Source organism: Salvelinus fontinalis, chromosome 2 (genome assembly GCF_029448725.1).
Source record: "Salvelinus fontinalis isolate EN_2023a chromosome 2, ASM2944872v1, whole genome shotgun sequence".
NCBI lineage: Eukaryota > Metazoa > Chordata > Actinopteri > Salmoniformes > Salmonidae > Salvelinus > Salvelinus fontinalis.
The window spans coordinates 66,254,680-66,269,245 of record NC_074666.1 but is presented as its reverse complement, the minus strand read 5'-3'; the positions used below and the strand labels follow the sequence as shown (position 1 = coordinate 66,269,245).

Genomic DNA, 14,566 nt, shown 5'->3' with positions numbered 1-14,566 from the left:
AACAGGTGGAAATTTTAGGAAATTAGTAAGACACCCCCAATAAAGGAGTGGTTCTGCAGGTGGTGACCACAGACCACTTCTCAGTTCCTATGCTTCCTGGCTGATGTTTTGGTCACTTTTGAATGCTGGCGGTGCTTTCACTCTAGTGGTAGCATGAGACGGAGTCTACAACCCACACAAGTGGCTCAGGTAATGTAGCTCATCCAGGATGGCACATCAATGCGAGCAGTGGCAAGAAGGTTTGCTGTGTCTGTCAGCGTAGTGTCCAGAGCATGGAGGCGCTACCAGGAGACAGGCCAGTACATCAGGAGACGTGGAGGAGGTCGTAGGAGGGCAACAACCCAGCAGCAGGACCGCTACCTCCGCCTTTGTGCAAGGAGGTGCACTTCCAGAGCCCTGCAAAATGACCTCCAGCACACCACAAATGTGCATGTGTCTGCTCAAACGGTCAGAAACAGACTCCATGAGGGTGGTATGAGGGCCCGACGTCCACAGGTGGGGGTTGTGCTTTCAGCCCGACACAGCTCCCAGTTCAGATTTGTGGAATTTCTTTCCTTAATGCATTTGACTCAATCAGTTGTGTTGTGACAAGGTCGGGGTGGTGTTCAGAAGATAGCCCTATTTGGTAAAATACCAAGTCCGTATTATGGACTTGGCAAGAACAGCTCAAATAAGCAAAGAGGGATGACAGTCCATCATTTCCTTAAGACATGAAGGACAGTCAATCCGGAAAATTTCAAGAACTTTGAAAGTTTCTTCAAGTGCAGTCGCAAAAACCATCAAGCGCTGTGATGAAACTGGCTCTCATGAGGACCGTCACAGGAATGGAAGACCCAAAGATACTTCTGCTGCAGAGGATAAGTTACTTAGAGTTACCAGCCTCAGAAATTGCTGCCCAAATAAATGCTTCACAGAGTTCCAGTAACAGACACATCTCAACATCAACTGTTCAGAGGAGACTGCGTGAATCAGGCCTTCATGGTCGAATTGCTGCAAAAAAACAATACTCCGCATCTGTATTTCCCACCATAAAGCATTGAGGAGGAGGAGGTGTTACGGTGTGGGGGTGCTTTGCTGGTGACACTGTCTGTGATGTAGTTAGATTTCAAGGCACACTTAACCAGCATGGCTACCACAGCATTCTGCAGCGATACGCCATCCCATCTGCTTTGAGCTTAGTGGGACTATCAATTGTTTTTCAACAGGACAATGACCCAGCACACATCCAGGCTGTGTAATGGCTGTTTAACCAAGAAGGAAAGTGATGGAGTGCTGCATCGGATGACCTGGCCTCCACAATTCCCCAAGCTCAAGCAAATTGAGATGGTTTGGGATGAGATGGACCGCAGAGTGAAGGATAAGCAGCCAACAAGTGCTCAGCATATGTGGGAACTCCTTCAAGACTTTTGGAAAAGCATTCCAGGTGAAGCTGGTTGAGAAAATGCCAAGCGTGTGCAAAGCTGTCATCAAGTCAAAGGGTGGCTATTTGAAGAATCACAAATATAAAATATTTTTTGATTTCTTTAACACTTTTTTTGGTTACAACATGATTCCATATTTCATAGTTTTGATATCTTCACTATTATTCTATAATGTAGAAAATAGTACAAATAAAGAAAAACCCTTGAATGAGTAGGTGTGCCCTAACACAAAGTACATAATATACACACACAGCCTGGTCGCCTAATGACCGGGGACTTTGCCCCTGTTACTTATTACATGCCCTAACTTACTTGCAGTATTTCTATGCTCATTAGAATAGTGAAGCCTTCACATTGATAACAGCACACACATACACAGGTGCCTCCGTACATCACAAAGGCTCAAGGGTCTATTCGTGTCGCATTGCTTCTCCCCACTGAGATGAGACATTTTTCTTTCGCTCACACACTCGCTCACTCACCTGGACATTGTCACTACCAACTCTTTAGCTGTTTTTTTCTCTCTCTCCCTCTGTTGCCTCAACTCTCAAACTGTCTGCTTCATGAGGGCTTGCCTTTCCCAAATTCCCCTTATTAGTACCGCTCATTCTCTTATTCCTTCCTCTTACCCCTTCTTCCTCTCCCTACAGTATGCTTTCCTCTTCTCCCCTTCATCTCCCTGTTTCCTTCCTTCTCTCTCTCTCTCTCTCTCTCGTTGGAAGAGGCCTCTGTCTCTCTCTTGTTGGAAGAGGCCTCTGTCTCTCTCTTGTTGGAAGAGGCCTCTGTCTCTCTCTTGTTGGAAGAGGCCTCTGTCTCTCTCTTGTTGGAAGAGGCCTCTGTCTCTCTCTCGTTGGAAGAGGCCTCTGTCTCTCTCTCGTTGGAAGAGGCCTCTGTCTCTCTCTCGTTGGAAGAGGCCTCTGTCTCTCTCTCGTTGAAAGAGGCCTCTGTCTCTCTCTCGTTGGAAGAGGCCTCTGTCTCTCTCTCGTTGGAAGAGGCCTCTGTCTCTCTCTCGTTGGAAGAGGCCTCTGTCTCTCTCTCGTTGGAAGAGGCCTCTGTCTCTCTCTCGTTGGAAGAGGCCTCTGTCTCTCTCTCGTTGGAAGAGGCCTCTGTCTCTCTCTCGTTGGAAGAGGCCTCTGTCTCTCTCTCTCGTTGGAAGAGGCCTCTGTCTCTCTCTCTCGTTGGAAGAGGCCTCTGTCTCTCTCTCTCGTTGGAAGAGGCCTCTGTCTCTCTCTCTCGTTGGAAGAGGCCTCTGTCTCTCTCTCTCGTTGGAAGAGGCCTCTGTCTCTCTCTCTCGTTGGAAGAGGCCTCTGTCTCTCTCTCTCGTTGGAAGAGGCCTCTGTCTCTCTCTCTCGTTGGAAGAGGCCTCTGTCTCTCTCTCTCTCGTTGGAAGAGGCCTCTGTCTCTCTCTCTCTCGTTGGAAGAGGCCTCTGTCTCTCTCTCTCTCGTTGGAAGAGGCCTCTGTCTCTCTCTCTCTCGTTGGAAGAGGCCTCTGTCTCTCTCTCTCTCGTTGGAAGAGGCCTCTGTCTCTCTCTCTCTCGTTGGAAGAGGCCTCTGTCTCTCTCTCTCTCGTTGGAAGAGGCCTCTGTCTCTCTCTCTCTCGTTGGAAGAGGCCTCTGTCTCTCTCTCTCTCGTTGGAAGAGGCCTCTGTCTCTCTCTCTCTCGTTGGAAGAGGCCTCTGTCTCTCTCTCTCTCGTTGGAAGAGGCCTCTGTCTCTCTCTCTCTCGTTGGAAGAGGCCTCTGTCTCTCTCTCTCTCGTTGGAAGAGGCCTCTGTCTCTCTCTCTCTCGTTGGAAGAGGCCTCTGTCTCTCTCTCTCTCGTTGGAAGAGGCCTCTGTCTCTCTCTCTCTCGTTGGAAGAGGCCTCTGTCTCTCTCTCTCTCGTTGGAAGAGGCCTCTGTCTCTCTCTCTCTCGTTGGAAGAGGCCTCTGTCTCTCTCTCTCTCGTTGGAAGAGGCCTCTGTCTCTCTCTCTCTCGTTGGAAGAGGCCTCTGTCTCTCTCTCTCTCGTTGGAAGAGGCCTCTGTCTCTCTCTCTCTCGTTGGAAGAGGCCTCTGTCTCTCTCTCTCTCGTTGGAAGAGGCCTCTGTCTCTCTCTCTCTCGTTGGAAGAGGCCTCTGTCTCTCTCTCTCTCGTTGGAAGAGGCCTCTGTCTCTCTCTCTCTCGTTGGAAGAGGCCTCTGTCTCTCTCTCTCTCGTTGGAAGAGGCCTCTGTCTCTCTCTCTCTCGTTGGAAGAGGCCTCTGTCTCTCTCTCTCTCGTTGGAAGAGGCCTCTGTCTCTCTCTCTCTCGTTGGAAGAGGCCTCTGTCTCTCTCTCTCTCGTTGGAAGAGGCCTCTGTCTCTCTCTCTCTCGTTGGAAGAGGCCTCTGTCTCTCTCTCTCTCGTTGGAAGAGGCCTCTGTCTCTCTCTCTCGTTGGAAGAGGCCTCTGTCTCTCTCTCGTTGGAACTGAAAATAGAAATCACATGTGGTTAACTGGTCTACTCTGCCCTGGCTGGTTGGATCGAACTCTTAAGTACTTGTGTGTCATGCCACTCCACAGCAAACGACTCTCAATAGTAATGTCTACGATGCTACAGACTGAAGCATTGGCTTTACTGAATGTTGTTGTTCATGCTCCACTTTGTTTGAGTTCCATTGCTCTTCAAGAGTGGCTGACAGTTTTCAACCCAAGAAAAGAACAGGAGGGGTATCCTACAAATCAGGTTTGAGGAGTTAGTGAGGTAACTTTATTCAACTCCCAGTTCAACTCTGGATAACCAGTCATACGAATGTGGCTCACCTTTTTTAGCCAGGTAAATTTCAATGACAACGAATTCTTCAGAGTTAACCTGCACCGGGGTCGGCCAAATAAGACGGCATTAACTATGAGTAATCAAATAAAGACGCCACTTCAAAAAGCCTACAAGGTAATCTATGTCCTCTAACAGTGGTGATAAGTTACCATCAGTGACAGTCTCTCTGGACCACTAACTAACCCGGGCCGTCATTAAAACATCAAAACTATCATAATGTAAATATTACTGTATGCAAAGCGGAAGGACGTGTGGTTCTTCTCAAACTCTCAGGGGGGTTTCCATTACTGCTCATGTAACAGGTTTAGGCCAGGCTGTTGTGGGTGGTTTTCCATCCTTGAACAAATGCATTTATAGAAAGTTAACAAGTGAGTGTTTGTCTAGAAAACCCCAAACCTGGTTCTCGGCCTGATTCAACCCCTGGGAACCAAACTTCCATGGGAAGCTGGCCTGACGCGTCTAGTTAGTCATTAGCCCAACCCACATTTTCAGCCAGCTACTTTTTCCACTTCATAAATTGACTAGGCTTTTTTTCATTTAAAAGTTTCAATTCGCTAGTCAGAAAAATCAGGTGAGCCCTCTCCCACTAGAATTAAATATATGCATCTTTTTATACTGATATTCAGGGGATTTGAGGGTGCATACTTAATACAGGAGAATTACACCAGATAGGACAGACTGACCCTTTACCCCTGGCACATAGACTATTGCAGCATAGATACTGCAGACTGATACGGGGGGTCGGGGGGACACTGGCCCCGTCCGACGATACCACCAGACAGGGCCAACCAGGCAGGATATAACCCCATCCATTTTGACAAAGCACAGCCTCCATCACCACTAGAGGGATAGCAACAGACCAACTTACTACCCTGAGACAAGGATGAGTATAGCCCACAAAGATGTCCCTCACCGCACAACCCCTATAATAGGGTCAGAGAATCCCAGTGGAAAGATGGGAGCTGGCCAGGTCAGAGACAGCAAGGGCGGTACGTCATTTCAGTGCCTTGCCGTTCACCTTTGCACCCCTGGGCCAGACTACACTCAATCATAGGACCTACTGAAGAGATGAGTCTTCAATAAAGACTTAAAGGTTGAGACCGAGGCTGTGTCTCTCACATGGATAGGCAGACCATTCCATACAAATGGAGTGCAATAGGAGAAAGCCCTGACTCCAGCTGTTTGCTTAGAAATTCTATGGACAATAAGGAGGCCTGCGTCTTGTGACCGTAGCGTACGTGTAGGTATGTACGGCAGGACCAAATCAGAGAGATGGGTAGGAGCAAGTCCATGTAATGATTTGTAGGTTAGCAGTATAATCTTGAAATCAGCCCTAGCCTTAACAGGAAGCCAGTGTAGAGATGCTAGCACTGGATTAATATGATCATTTTTTGGGGTTCTAGGCAAGATTCTAGCAGCTGTATTTAGCACTAACTGAAGTTTATTTAGTGCTTTATCCAGGTAGCCGTAGAGCATTGCAGTAGTCTAATCTAGAAGTGACTAAAGCATGGATTAGTTTTTCTGTATTCTCTCATCTTTCTTGATCTCTCACTGTCTTTCTCTCTATCTCAGGCCTCTTTGGCCTTATTATTGAAGAGCTGAGACAGAAGCAGAAGATTAGGACCAGTACGGAGAAAAAAGTATGACATGTATGCACTCACGACTGTAAATCGCTCTGGATAATATGTAATGTAAATGTAAACTCAGCAAAAAAAAGAAACGTCCCTTTTTCAGGACCCTGTCTTTCAAAGATAATTCGTAAAAATCCAAATAACTTCACAGATCATTGTAAAGGGTTTAAACACCGTTTCCCATGCTTGTTCAATAAACCATAAACAATTAATGAACATGCACCTGTGGAAAAGTCGTTAAGACACTAACAGCTTACAAACGGTAGGCAATTAAGGTCACAGTTATGAAAACTTAAGACACTAAAGAGGCCTTTCTACTGACTCTGGAAAAACACCAAACGAAAGATGCCCAGAGTCCCTGCTCATCTGTGTGAATGTGCCTTAGGCATGCTGCAAGGAGGCATGTCCGTACTGTGAGATGTTTAAGGCAGCGCTACAGGAAGACAGGATGGACAGCTGATCATCCTCGCAGTTGCAGACCACGTGTAACAACACCTGCACAGGATCGGTACATCCGAACATCACACCTGCAGGACAGGTACAGGATGGCAGCAACAACTGCCCGATTTGCACCAGGAACGCACATTACCTCCATCAGTGCTCAGACTGTCCGCAATAGGCTGAGAGGCTGGACTGAGGGCTTGTAGGCCTGTTGTAAGGCAGGTCCTTACCAGACATCACCGGAAACAACGTCACTTATGGGCACAAACCCATCGTCGCTGGACCAGACAGGACTGGCAAAAAGTGCTCTTCACTGACGAGTCACGGTTTTGTCTCACCAGGGGTGATGGTCGGATTTGCGTTTATCATTGAAGGAATGAGCGTTACACCAAGGCCTGTACTCTGGAGCGGGATCGATTTGGAGGTGGAGGGTCCGTCATGGTCCGGGGTGGTATGTCACAGCATCATCGGACTGAGCTTGTTGTAATTGCAGGCAATCTCAACACTGCATTACAGGGAAGACATCCTCCTCCCTCATGTGGTACCCTTCCTGCAGGCTCATCCTGACATGACCCTCCAGCATGACAATGCCACCAGCCATACGGCTCGTTCTGTGCGTGATTTCCTGCAAAACAACCTATTGGATTGGAGGGTGAGGGCTGGGGCTGGGGCCATTCCCACCAGAAATGTCCGGGAACAGGGCAGGTGCCTTGGTGGAAGAGTGGGGTAACATCTCACAGCAAGAACTGGCAAATCTGGTGCAGTCCATGAGGATGAGATGCACTGCAGTACTTAATGCAGCTGGTGGCCACACCAGATACCGACTGTTACTTTTGATTTTGACACCCCCCCCCCCCCTTTTTTTTGTTCAGGGACACATTATTCCATTTCTGTTAGTCACATGTCTGTGGAACTTGTTCAGTTTGTCTCAGTTGTTGAATCTTGTTATGTACTTACACACATTTACACGTTAAGTTTGCTGAAAATAAATGCAGTTGACAGTGAGAGGACGCTTCTTTTTTTTGCTGCGTGTAGATAAAGGGAGAAGTACTCTCCCATCAGTATGTGCTAAATTCATTTTTAAACTGATGGGTTTATTGGTGTTAAAATACACCAGTTATGCTATTTTGGACCACCAGGCTGCTGATGTCATGCCACCTGACGTTTTTGTATTTATACTATTTCATAATAAGTTTGATATCTGACGACAATAGGAAGTTCATGATGTCACTGTGGAAACTGTATACAGACATGTCGATAGACGTAGTATAAACCAGGCTTTAGTCTTAATCTTTGGTTGTTTAATACACTACCGTACTCACTATGTTTAGCACATGGCCTCACATGTGAATCCTTAAAGAGATGAGTGGGGCTAAGGCTTAAGTGGGTGTGAACGATGCTAAATGGGTGTAGACAAAGAAGAGCGCTCCAGTAGGTGTACCAAAACATTCAAGGTCCATTTTCTCAAAAGTGGGGTTACAAGTTTGTCAACTTTCAAAGCAGAATTACTTTCCCATTGTTCTTCAACTGTAGTGTATGATATACCATTTTCTAGAGTCTCTACTTTTATTCAATTTAAAAAATAAATAAAAAACATTTCTAATTTTGCTAAATATGACCGAATCAAGCCCACATATGATACATTTTTGGGGGTTCAATCCAAGAATCTAGCAGCTGTATTTAGCACTAACTGAAGTTTGTTTAGTGTTTTATCTGGGTAGCTGGAGAGTAGCCCATTGCAGTAGCCTAATCTAGAAGTGACAGAAGCATGGGTTAGTTTTCTGCGTCCTCTCTATCCTCTATCTTTCTTCATCTCTTGTGGTTCTTTATCTCTCTTCCTTTCTCTCTCAGTCCTCTTTGGCCTTATTATTGAATACCTGAGATGGTGACAAAGATTTAAATAAAGGGAGAAATACCCTCCCATCAATATGTGCTCTCTCTCGCTCTGCCATGACTTCCCATGATCTCAACCAGATGTTGTTGTCAGACGGAGAGAGACTGGGGGAGCATTCTTTTAGTGGCACTTCCACATCTGTTGTGTCTCCCCCGCCCTTTAACCCTTACAGCCTACTAGGGAAAGTGAATACCTAGACGGTTGCACAACTGAATGCATTCAACCGAAATGTATCTTCCACGTTTAACCCACCCCTCTGAATTACTACGCACTAATCTCGTGCCCAGGCTCGAATTGCTGGCGCATAGAGCCTGGGACTGTTTGGGACTTATGGGGGGTCGATTTACTGAGTGACATGATAATCAATTCAAATTCTGAGCGAATCACACGACTATGAGGCATGGGGCCAAATCGAGGCAGAAAAGTGTTTTGCTATGGTGCACCACATAAATAATTCCCTGTAACCCGAGGTAGTAGGAACATCTGTTCATTCTAATAACTAGCGAGCGTAACCCTGCTAGCCGTCCTGTAACATATGATGTGCAGTGTACACGGTCAAATAGAAAAAGTAAGGATATGCCATCAAAGGCAGTTGACGATGTCGTGCTTGTTGCCTGTGGCTCCTGCCACAGGCTTCCAGTCAAGTCCCCTTCTGAGGCACTTGGAAACCAGACGGTTCGACAGAGAGAGATTAACTAGGCGCTAGGTCTGAAAGGATTGTCTGGTCAATGAGTTACCAAGATGTGTCTAGATATAGTTTCGTTATGAAAGAGGTCTTAATTTGTATTAGTTATTTTTCATTAACAAGCTTTAAAGTGTTTCCTCCCCTCACCCCTCCATCTTTCTCTCTTCAGGTTCAGGAGCAGGTGTCCATCTCTCTGTCTGTGGCGCAGGCCCTAGCTGACGATGTGGACTGTCATGTCTTCCCCTTCAGGGACTTTGGGAAGGGATGCATCAAAAAGCTGAAGATCAGCCCAGATGCCTTCATTCAATTGGCTCTGCAGCTAGCTTACTACAGGGTGAGTTAAAGGGAATTTCCTTAAACCAGTTGGCTCTGCAGCTAGCTTCAGGGCCGTGCACAGATCATTGGGGGTGCTGGTGCTCTTAGGGGCAGCGGAGGGGGTATTTGCTGGGATTCAAGCAGCTTATGAAATTAGCTATGTTGATGTGCAATTCTTTACATTTTAAAATTAAAACAAAAAATGTAAATGAGACTCTAAATAAAATTTAAAAAGTATTTAATAAAATAAAAAATTCGACCAGGCAACGAGGGCACTTTTTCATAGGCGGGCAAAAGGGCAGGTGCTCGGGCACTGGTTGAGCTCAATCTGTGCACGTGCCTGGCTAGCTTACTACTGGGTGAGTTAAAGGGGACATCCTTCATTCAGCTGGCTCTGCAGCTAGCTTACTACAGGGTAAGCACGACATTCCTAGAACATACAGTGCCTTCCGAAAGTTTTCAGACCCATTGAAGGCACACACCTGTCTAGATAAGGTCCCACAGTTGACAGTGCATATCAGAGCAAAAACCGAGCCATAACGGCGAATGAATCTGGGGAAGGGTACCAAAAAATGTCTGCAACATTGAAGGTCCCCAAGAACACAGTGGCCTCCATCAGTCTTAAATGGAAGAAATTTAGAACCACCAAGAATCTTCCTAGACCTGGCCGCCCAGCCAAACTGAGCAATTGGGGGAGAAGGGCCTTGGTCAGGGAAGTGACCAAGAACCCGATGTTTACTCTGACAGAGCTCTAGTGTTTCTCAGTGAAGATGGGAGTATAGTACAGAAGGGCAAACATCTCTACAGCACTCCACCAATCAGGCCTTTATGGTAGAGTGACCAGACGGAAGCCACTCCTCAGGAAAAGGCACATGACAGCCCACTTGGAGTTTGCTAAAATGCACCTAAAGGACTCTCAGACCATGAGAAACGAGATTCTCTGGTCTGATGAACCAAGATTGAACTCTTTGGCCTGAATGCCAAGAGTCAGGTCTGGAGGAAACCTGGCACCATCCCTACGGTGAAGCATGGTGGTGGCAGCATCATGCTGTGCGGATGTTTTTCAGCGACAGGGACTGGGAGACTAGTCAGAATCGAGGCAAAGAACAGAGAGATGAACAGAGCAAAGTACAGAGAGATCCTTGCTCCCAAGCGCTCCGGATCTCAGACTGGGCGAAGGTTCACCTTCCAACAGAACAAAGACCCTAAGCACACCGCCAAGATAATGCAGGAGTGGCTTTGGGGCAAGTCTCCTTGAATGTCCTTGAGTGGCCCAGCCAGAGCCCGGACTTGAACCCAATCTAACATCTCTGGAGAGACCTGAAAATAGCTGTGCATCAATGCTCCCCATCAAACTTGACAGAGCTTGAGAGGATCTGCAGATAAGAATGGTAGAAACTCCCCAAGTACAGGTGTGCCAAGCTTATAGTGTCATACCCAAGAAGACTCGAGGCTGGAATCGCTGCCAAAGGTGCTTCAACAAAGTACTGAGTAAAGGGTCTGAATACTTATGTAAATGTGATATTTCTGTTTGTAATAAATTAGCAAAAATGGCTCTACAGTTTTTGCTGTGTCATTACGGGGTATTGTGTGTAGATCAATTTTAGAATAAGGCTGTAAGCTAACAAAATGTGGAAAAAGTCAAGGGGTCTGAATATTTTACAGAAGGCACTATATATACAACATTGAGAAGACCCTCTATGCCTATTCATAGATTACAAGTGTTCTTAAGTTCTTTAGAAGTCCGTCTTCCATTGCGGCCCATTGCCTAAATCACTGAATTAATCAAAGCTAAAACAAGAAATCTGAAATCTAGCTAGCTTCTATTGCTAAATTAGTATCTAGCTGACATTATTACAGCTGCCTCTTGCAGCTGCTTGTTATTGCAGCTGTCTGTTACCCCACACATGAATGGTCTCAGGATGCTTTACTGTTGGCATGTCAAACTGTTAGGAATTTTTGGAAAGACCAGGGACTAGTTGAGTCATGCCACTGGCGTCAGTGACCTCCAGTAAAGGTGTCTTTCATTCCCTCGATCATTCCTCTCCTTCTCTTACATAGTACACAGGTGTTTGTTTAAGAGGTTGTTGACATTATTAGACTACTACAACTGAATAAAATGTGTCATAATACAATAACAATATTTTACAATAACATCTTGCAACTAGGAATAGAATTAGAGTAGGCTACCACGGAAATTGGCTATTGCTGTATAATAAAATTGTGCAATATGCTGAGCTGTACAAGGTTTAAAAAAAAAAATACATAAAACATTATTACCATCCATGAACATTGAGAAGAATACTGATAATTTCAGATAATTATACTAATAATGTTCCCTTTATCTTTTTTGTCTCCCAGGATCGTAAGACGTTTTGCCTCACCTACGAGGCCTCCATGACACGGCTGTTCCGAGAGGGGAGGACTGAGACTGTACGATCCTGCTCCACTGAGGGCTGTGCCTTTGTTAAAGCTGTGGAGAGCGGAGAGGTAGGCTTACTAATTGGGGATGTTTTAATGGTGCTCATAAGTTCTTCTAGAACCTTCCCAGTGGCTCAGTGAAAATAGATTTCACAGGTTTTACTGTGTTATTGATGCGGAGTCGCATTCACTTCGGAATGAATGTGTTCACACTTGATAGTGAAACAGATTTCACTCCAGTATAAATAAGGTCATTTCGGGAAGAAACGCGTTTCACTCAAAGGGTTTTGCATTCTTTCTTCAGACACTGATGACTCTTAAAAAAAACACGAAGAAATTAACTGTATATCCTGAATACAAAGGATTATGTTTGGGGCAAATCCAAAACAACACATCACTGAGTACCACTCTTCATATTTTCACGCGTGGTGGTGGCTGCATCATGTTATGGGTATGCTTGTCAATAAGATTAATTAAATTCAAATTGAAATTGTGATATTGACATTTGCAATATCCATATGTCAAGAGGCAATAAATATTAGCACTTAGACACAGATATTGAGATGAGAGCGATGCAAGACATTTGTGCTTCACACCAGTGTTTCCTCTGCAGTCATTTAACTGTGGCGATGCGCCAGTGCAAAATCATTGCCGTCATTTCGCAGTTGGCAGGTAACCCCATGTTACCCTAACAGGTAGGCCTACATTATGTTCACTGTGATGTCACAAGTTTTTTGGGACATACAGTCATGGCTAAAAGAAGAATGACACAAATATTAATTTCCACAAAGTTTGCTGCTTCTGTGTCTTTGGATATTTTTGTCAGATGTTACTATGGAATACTGAAGTATAATTACAAGCATTTAATAAGTGTCAAAGGCTTTTATTGACAATTACATGAAGTTGATGCAAAGAGTCAATTATTTGCAGTGTTGACCCTTCTTTTTCAAGACCTCTGCTATCCGCCCTGACATGCTGTCAATTAACTTCTGGGTCACATCCTGACAGATGGCAGCCCATTCTTGCATAATCAATGATTGGAGTTTGTCAGAATTTGTGGGTTTTTGTTTGTCCATCCGTCTCTTGAGGGTTGACCTCAAGTTGTCAATGGGATTACGGTCTGGGGAGTTTCCTGGCCATGGACCCAAAATATTTATGTTTTGTTCCCCGAGCCACTTAGTTATCACTTTTGCCTTATGGCAAGGTGCTCCATCATGCTGGAAAAGGCATTGTTCGCCACCAAACTGTTCCTGGATGGTTGGGAGGATGTGTTGGTACCATTCTTTATTTATGGCTGTGTTCTTAGACAAAATTGTGAGTGAGCCCACTCCCTTGGCTGAGAAGCAACCCCACACATGAATGGTCTCAGGATGCTATACTGTTGGCATGACACAGTACTGAATGGTAGCGCTCACCTTGTCGTCTCTGGACAAGCTTTTTTCCGGATGCCCCAAACAATCGGAAAGGGGATTCATCAGAGAAAATTACTTTATCCCAGTCCTCAGTAGTCCAATCCATAGTACCTTTTGCAGAATACCAGTCTGTCCCTGATGTTTTTCCTGGAGAGAAGTAGCTTATTTGCTGCCCTTCTTGACACCAGGCCATCCTCCAAAAGTCTTTGCCTCACTGTGCGCGCAGATGCACTCACACACGGCTGCTGCCATTCCTGAGCAAGCTCTGTACTGGTGGTGCCCCGATCCCGCAGCTGATTCAACTTTAGTAAACGGTCCTGGTGCTTGCTGGACTTTCTTGGGCACCCTGAAGCCTTCTTCACAACAATTGAACCACTCTCCTTGAAGTTGTTGATGATTCGATAAATGGTTGATTTAGGTGTAATCTTACTGGCAGCAATATCCTTGCCTGTGAAGCCCTTTTTGTGCAAAGCAATGATGAAGGCATGTGTTTCCTTACAGATAACCATGGTTGAAAGAGGAAGAACAATGATTCCAAGCACCACCCTCCTTTTGAAGCTTCCAGTCTGTTATTCAAACTCAATCAGCATGAAAGAGTGATCTCCAGCCTTGTCCTCGTCAACACTCACACCTGTGTTAACGAGAGAATCACTGACATGTCAGCTGGTCCTTTTTTGGCAGGGCTGGAATGCAGTGGAAATGTTTTTTGGGGATTCAGTTAATTTGCATGGCAAAGAGGGACTTTGCAATTAATTGCAATTCATCTGATCACTCTTCATAACATTCTGGAGTATATGCACATTGCCATCATACAAACTGAGGCAGCAGACTTTGTGAAAATTCTAAAAAAAAATTGGCCACGACTGTACATTACTAGTCAAAAGTTTGGACACACCTACTCATTCAATGGTCTTTCTTTATTTGTGCTATTTTCTACATTGTAGAATAATAGTGAAGACGTCAAAACTATGAAATAACACGTGTAATCTTGTTGTAACCCAAAACGTTTTTTTTTTGATTTTTTATGAATGAGTATGTGTGTCCAAGTTTTTGACTGGTACTGTACATTTCATCAATAGGATGCTAATAATTTAAAATATCACATTTGGGATCTAGCTAATGATTATGTCCAGTTAGCACAGCAGGTATTATGTCCTATTAGCTCATTTTAGAAGTTCTGTTCTCTACCTTGACACTTGTCTCATGGAACGATCAAGTTTTCACCGAATGTTTGAATATTGCAAGTCATAATCTCAATTGCAATATCTAGCTCCAGGTTTATGACAGATTTGCTCATACCTGATGGATAACTGCACTTAACTCCATTATCTGCACCTCACAGAGTTAAACTACTACATTCTCAACTAAAGAAATAAAATACTCCAACAGCAATTAGCACATATCCATTAAAATAATGAGGATTAACTCTATAATAATCTCCTAGCCTAGCGGAACCAGTTTCACACCATAAATATGTACATTAACCTCTTATGGGGGTGTCACTCTCATATTACAATTGTCTTTTCGTTTTTTTAGTAACCTCTTTCGCCCCACTTCTACCA

General features: G+C 45.0%; 1 protein-coding gene across 2 annotated transcripts in view; it reads left to right on the top strand.

Moving 5' to 3' along the window:
- cpt1a2b (carnitine palmitoyltransferase 1A2b) overlaps window positions 1–14,566 on the top strand; it is a 54,026-nt gene that overhangs the window by 32,713 nt on the left and 6,747 nt on the right. For both annotated transcript variants that reach the window (XM_055882798.1, XM_055882787.1), the window contains exons 14-15: window positions 9,026–9,190; window positions 11,533–11,661. In XM_055882798.1, coding sequence (XP_055738773.1) covers window positions 9,026–9,190; window positions 11,533–11,661 — 294 coding nt within the window. The remainder of the gene's footprint in view (window positions 1–9,025; window positions 9,191–11,532; window positions 11,662–14,566) is intronic.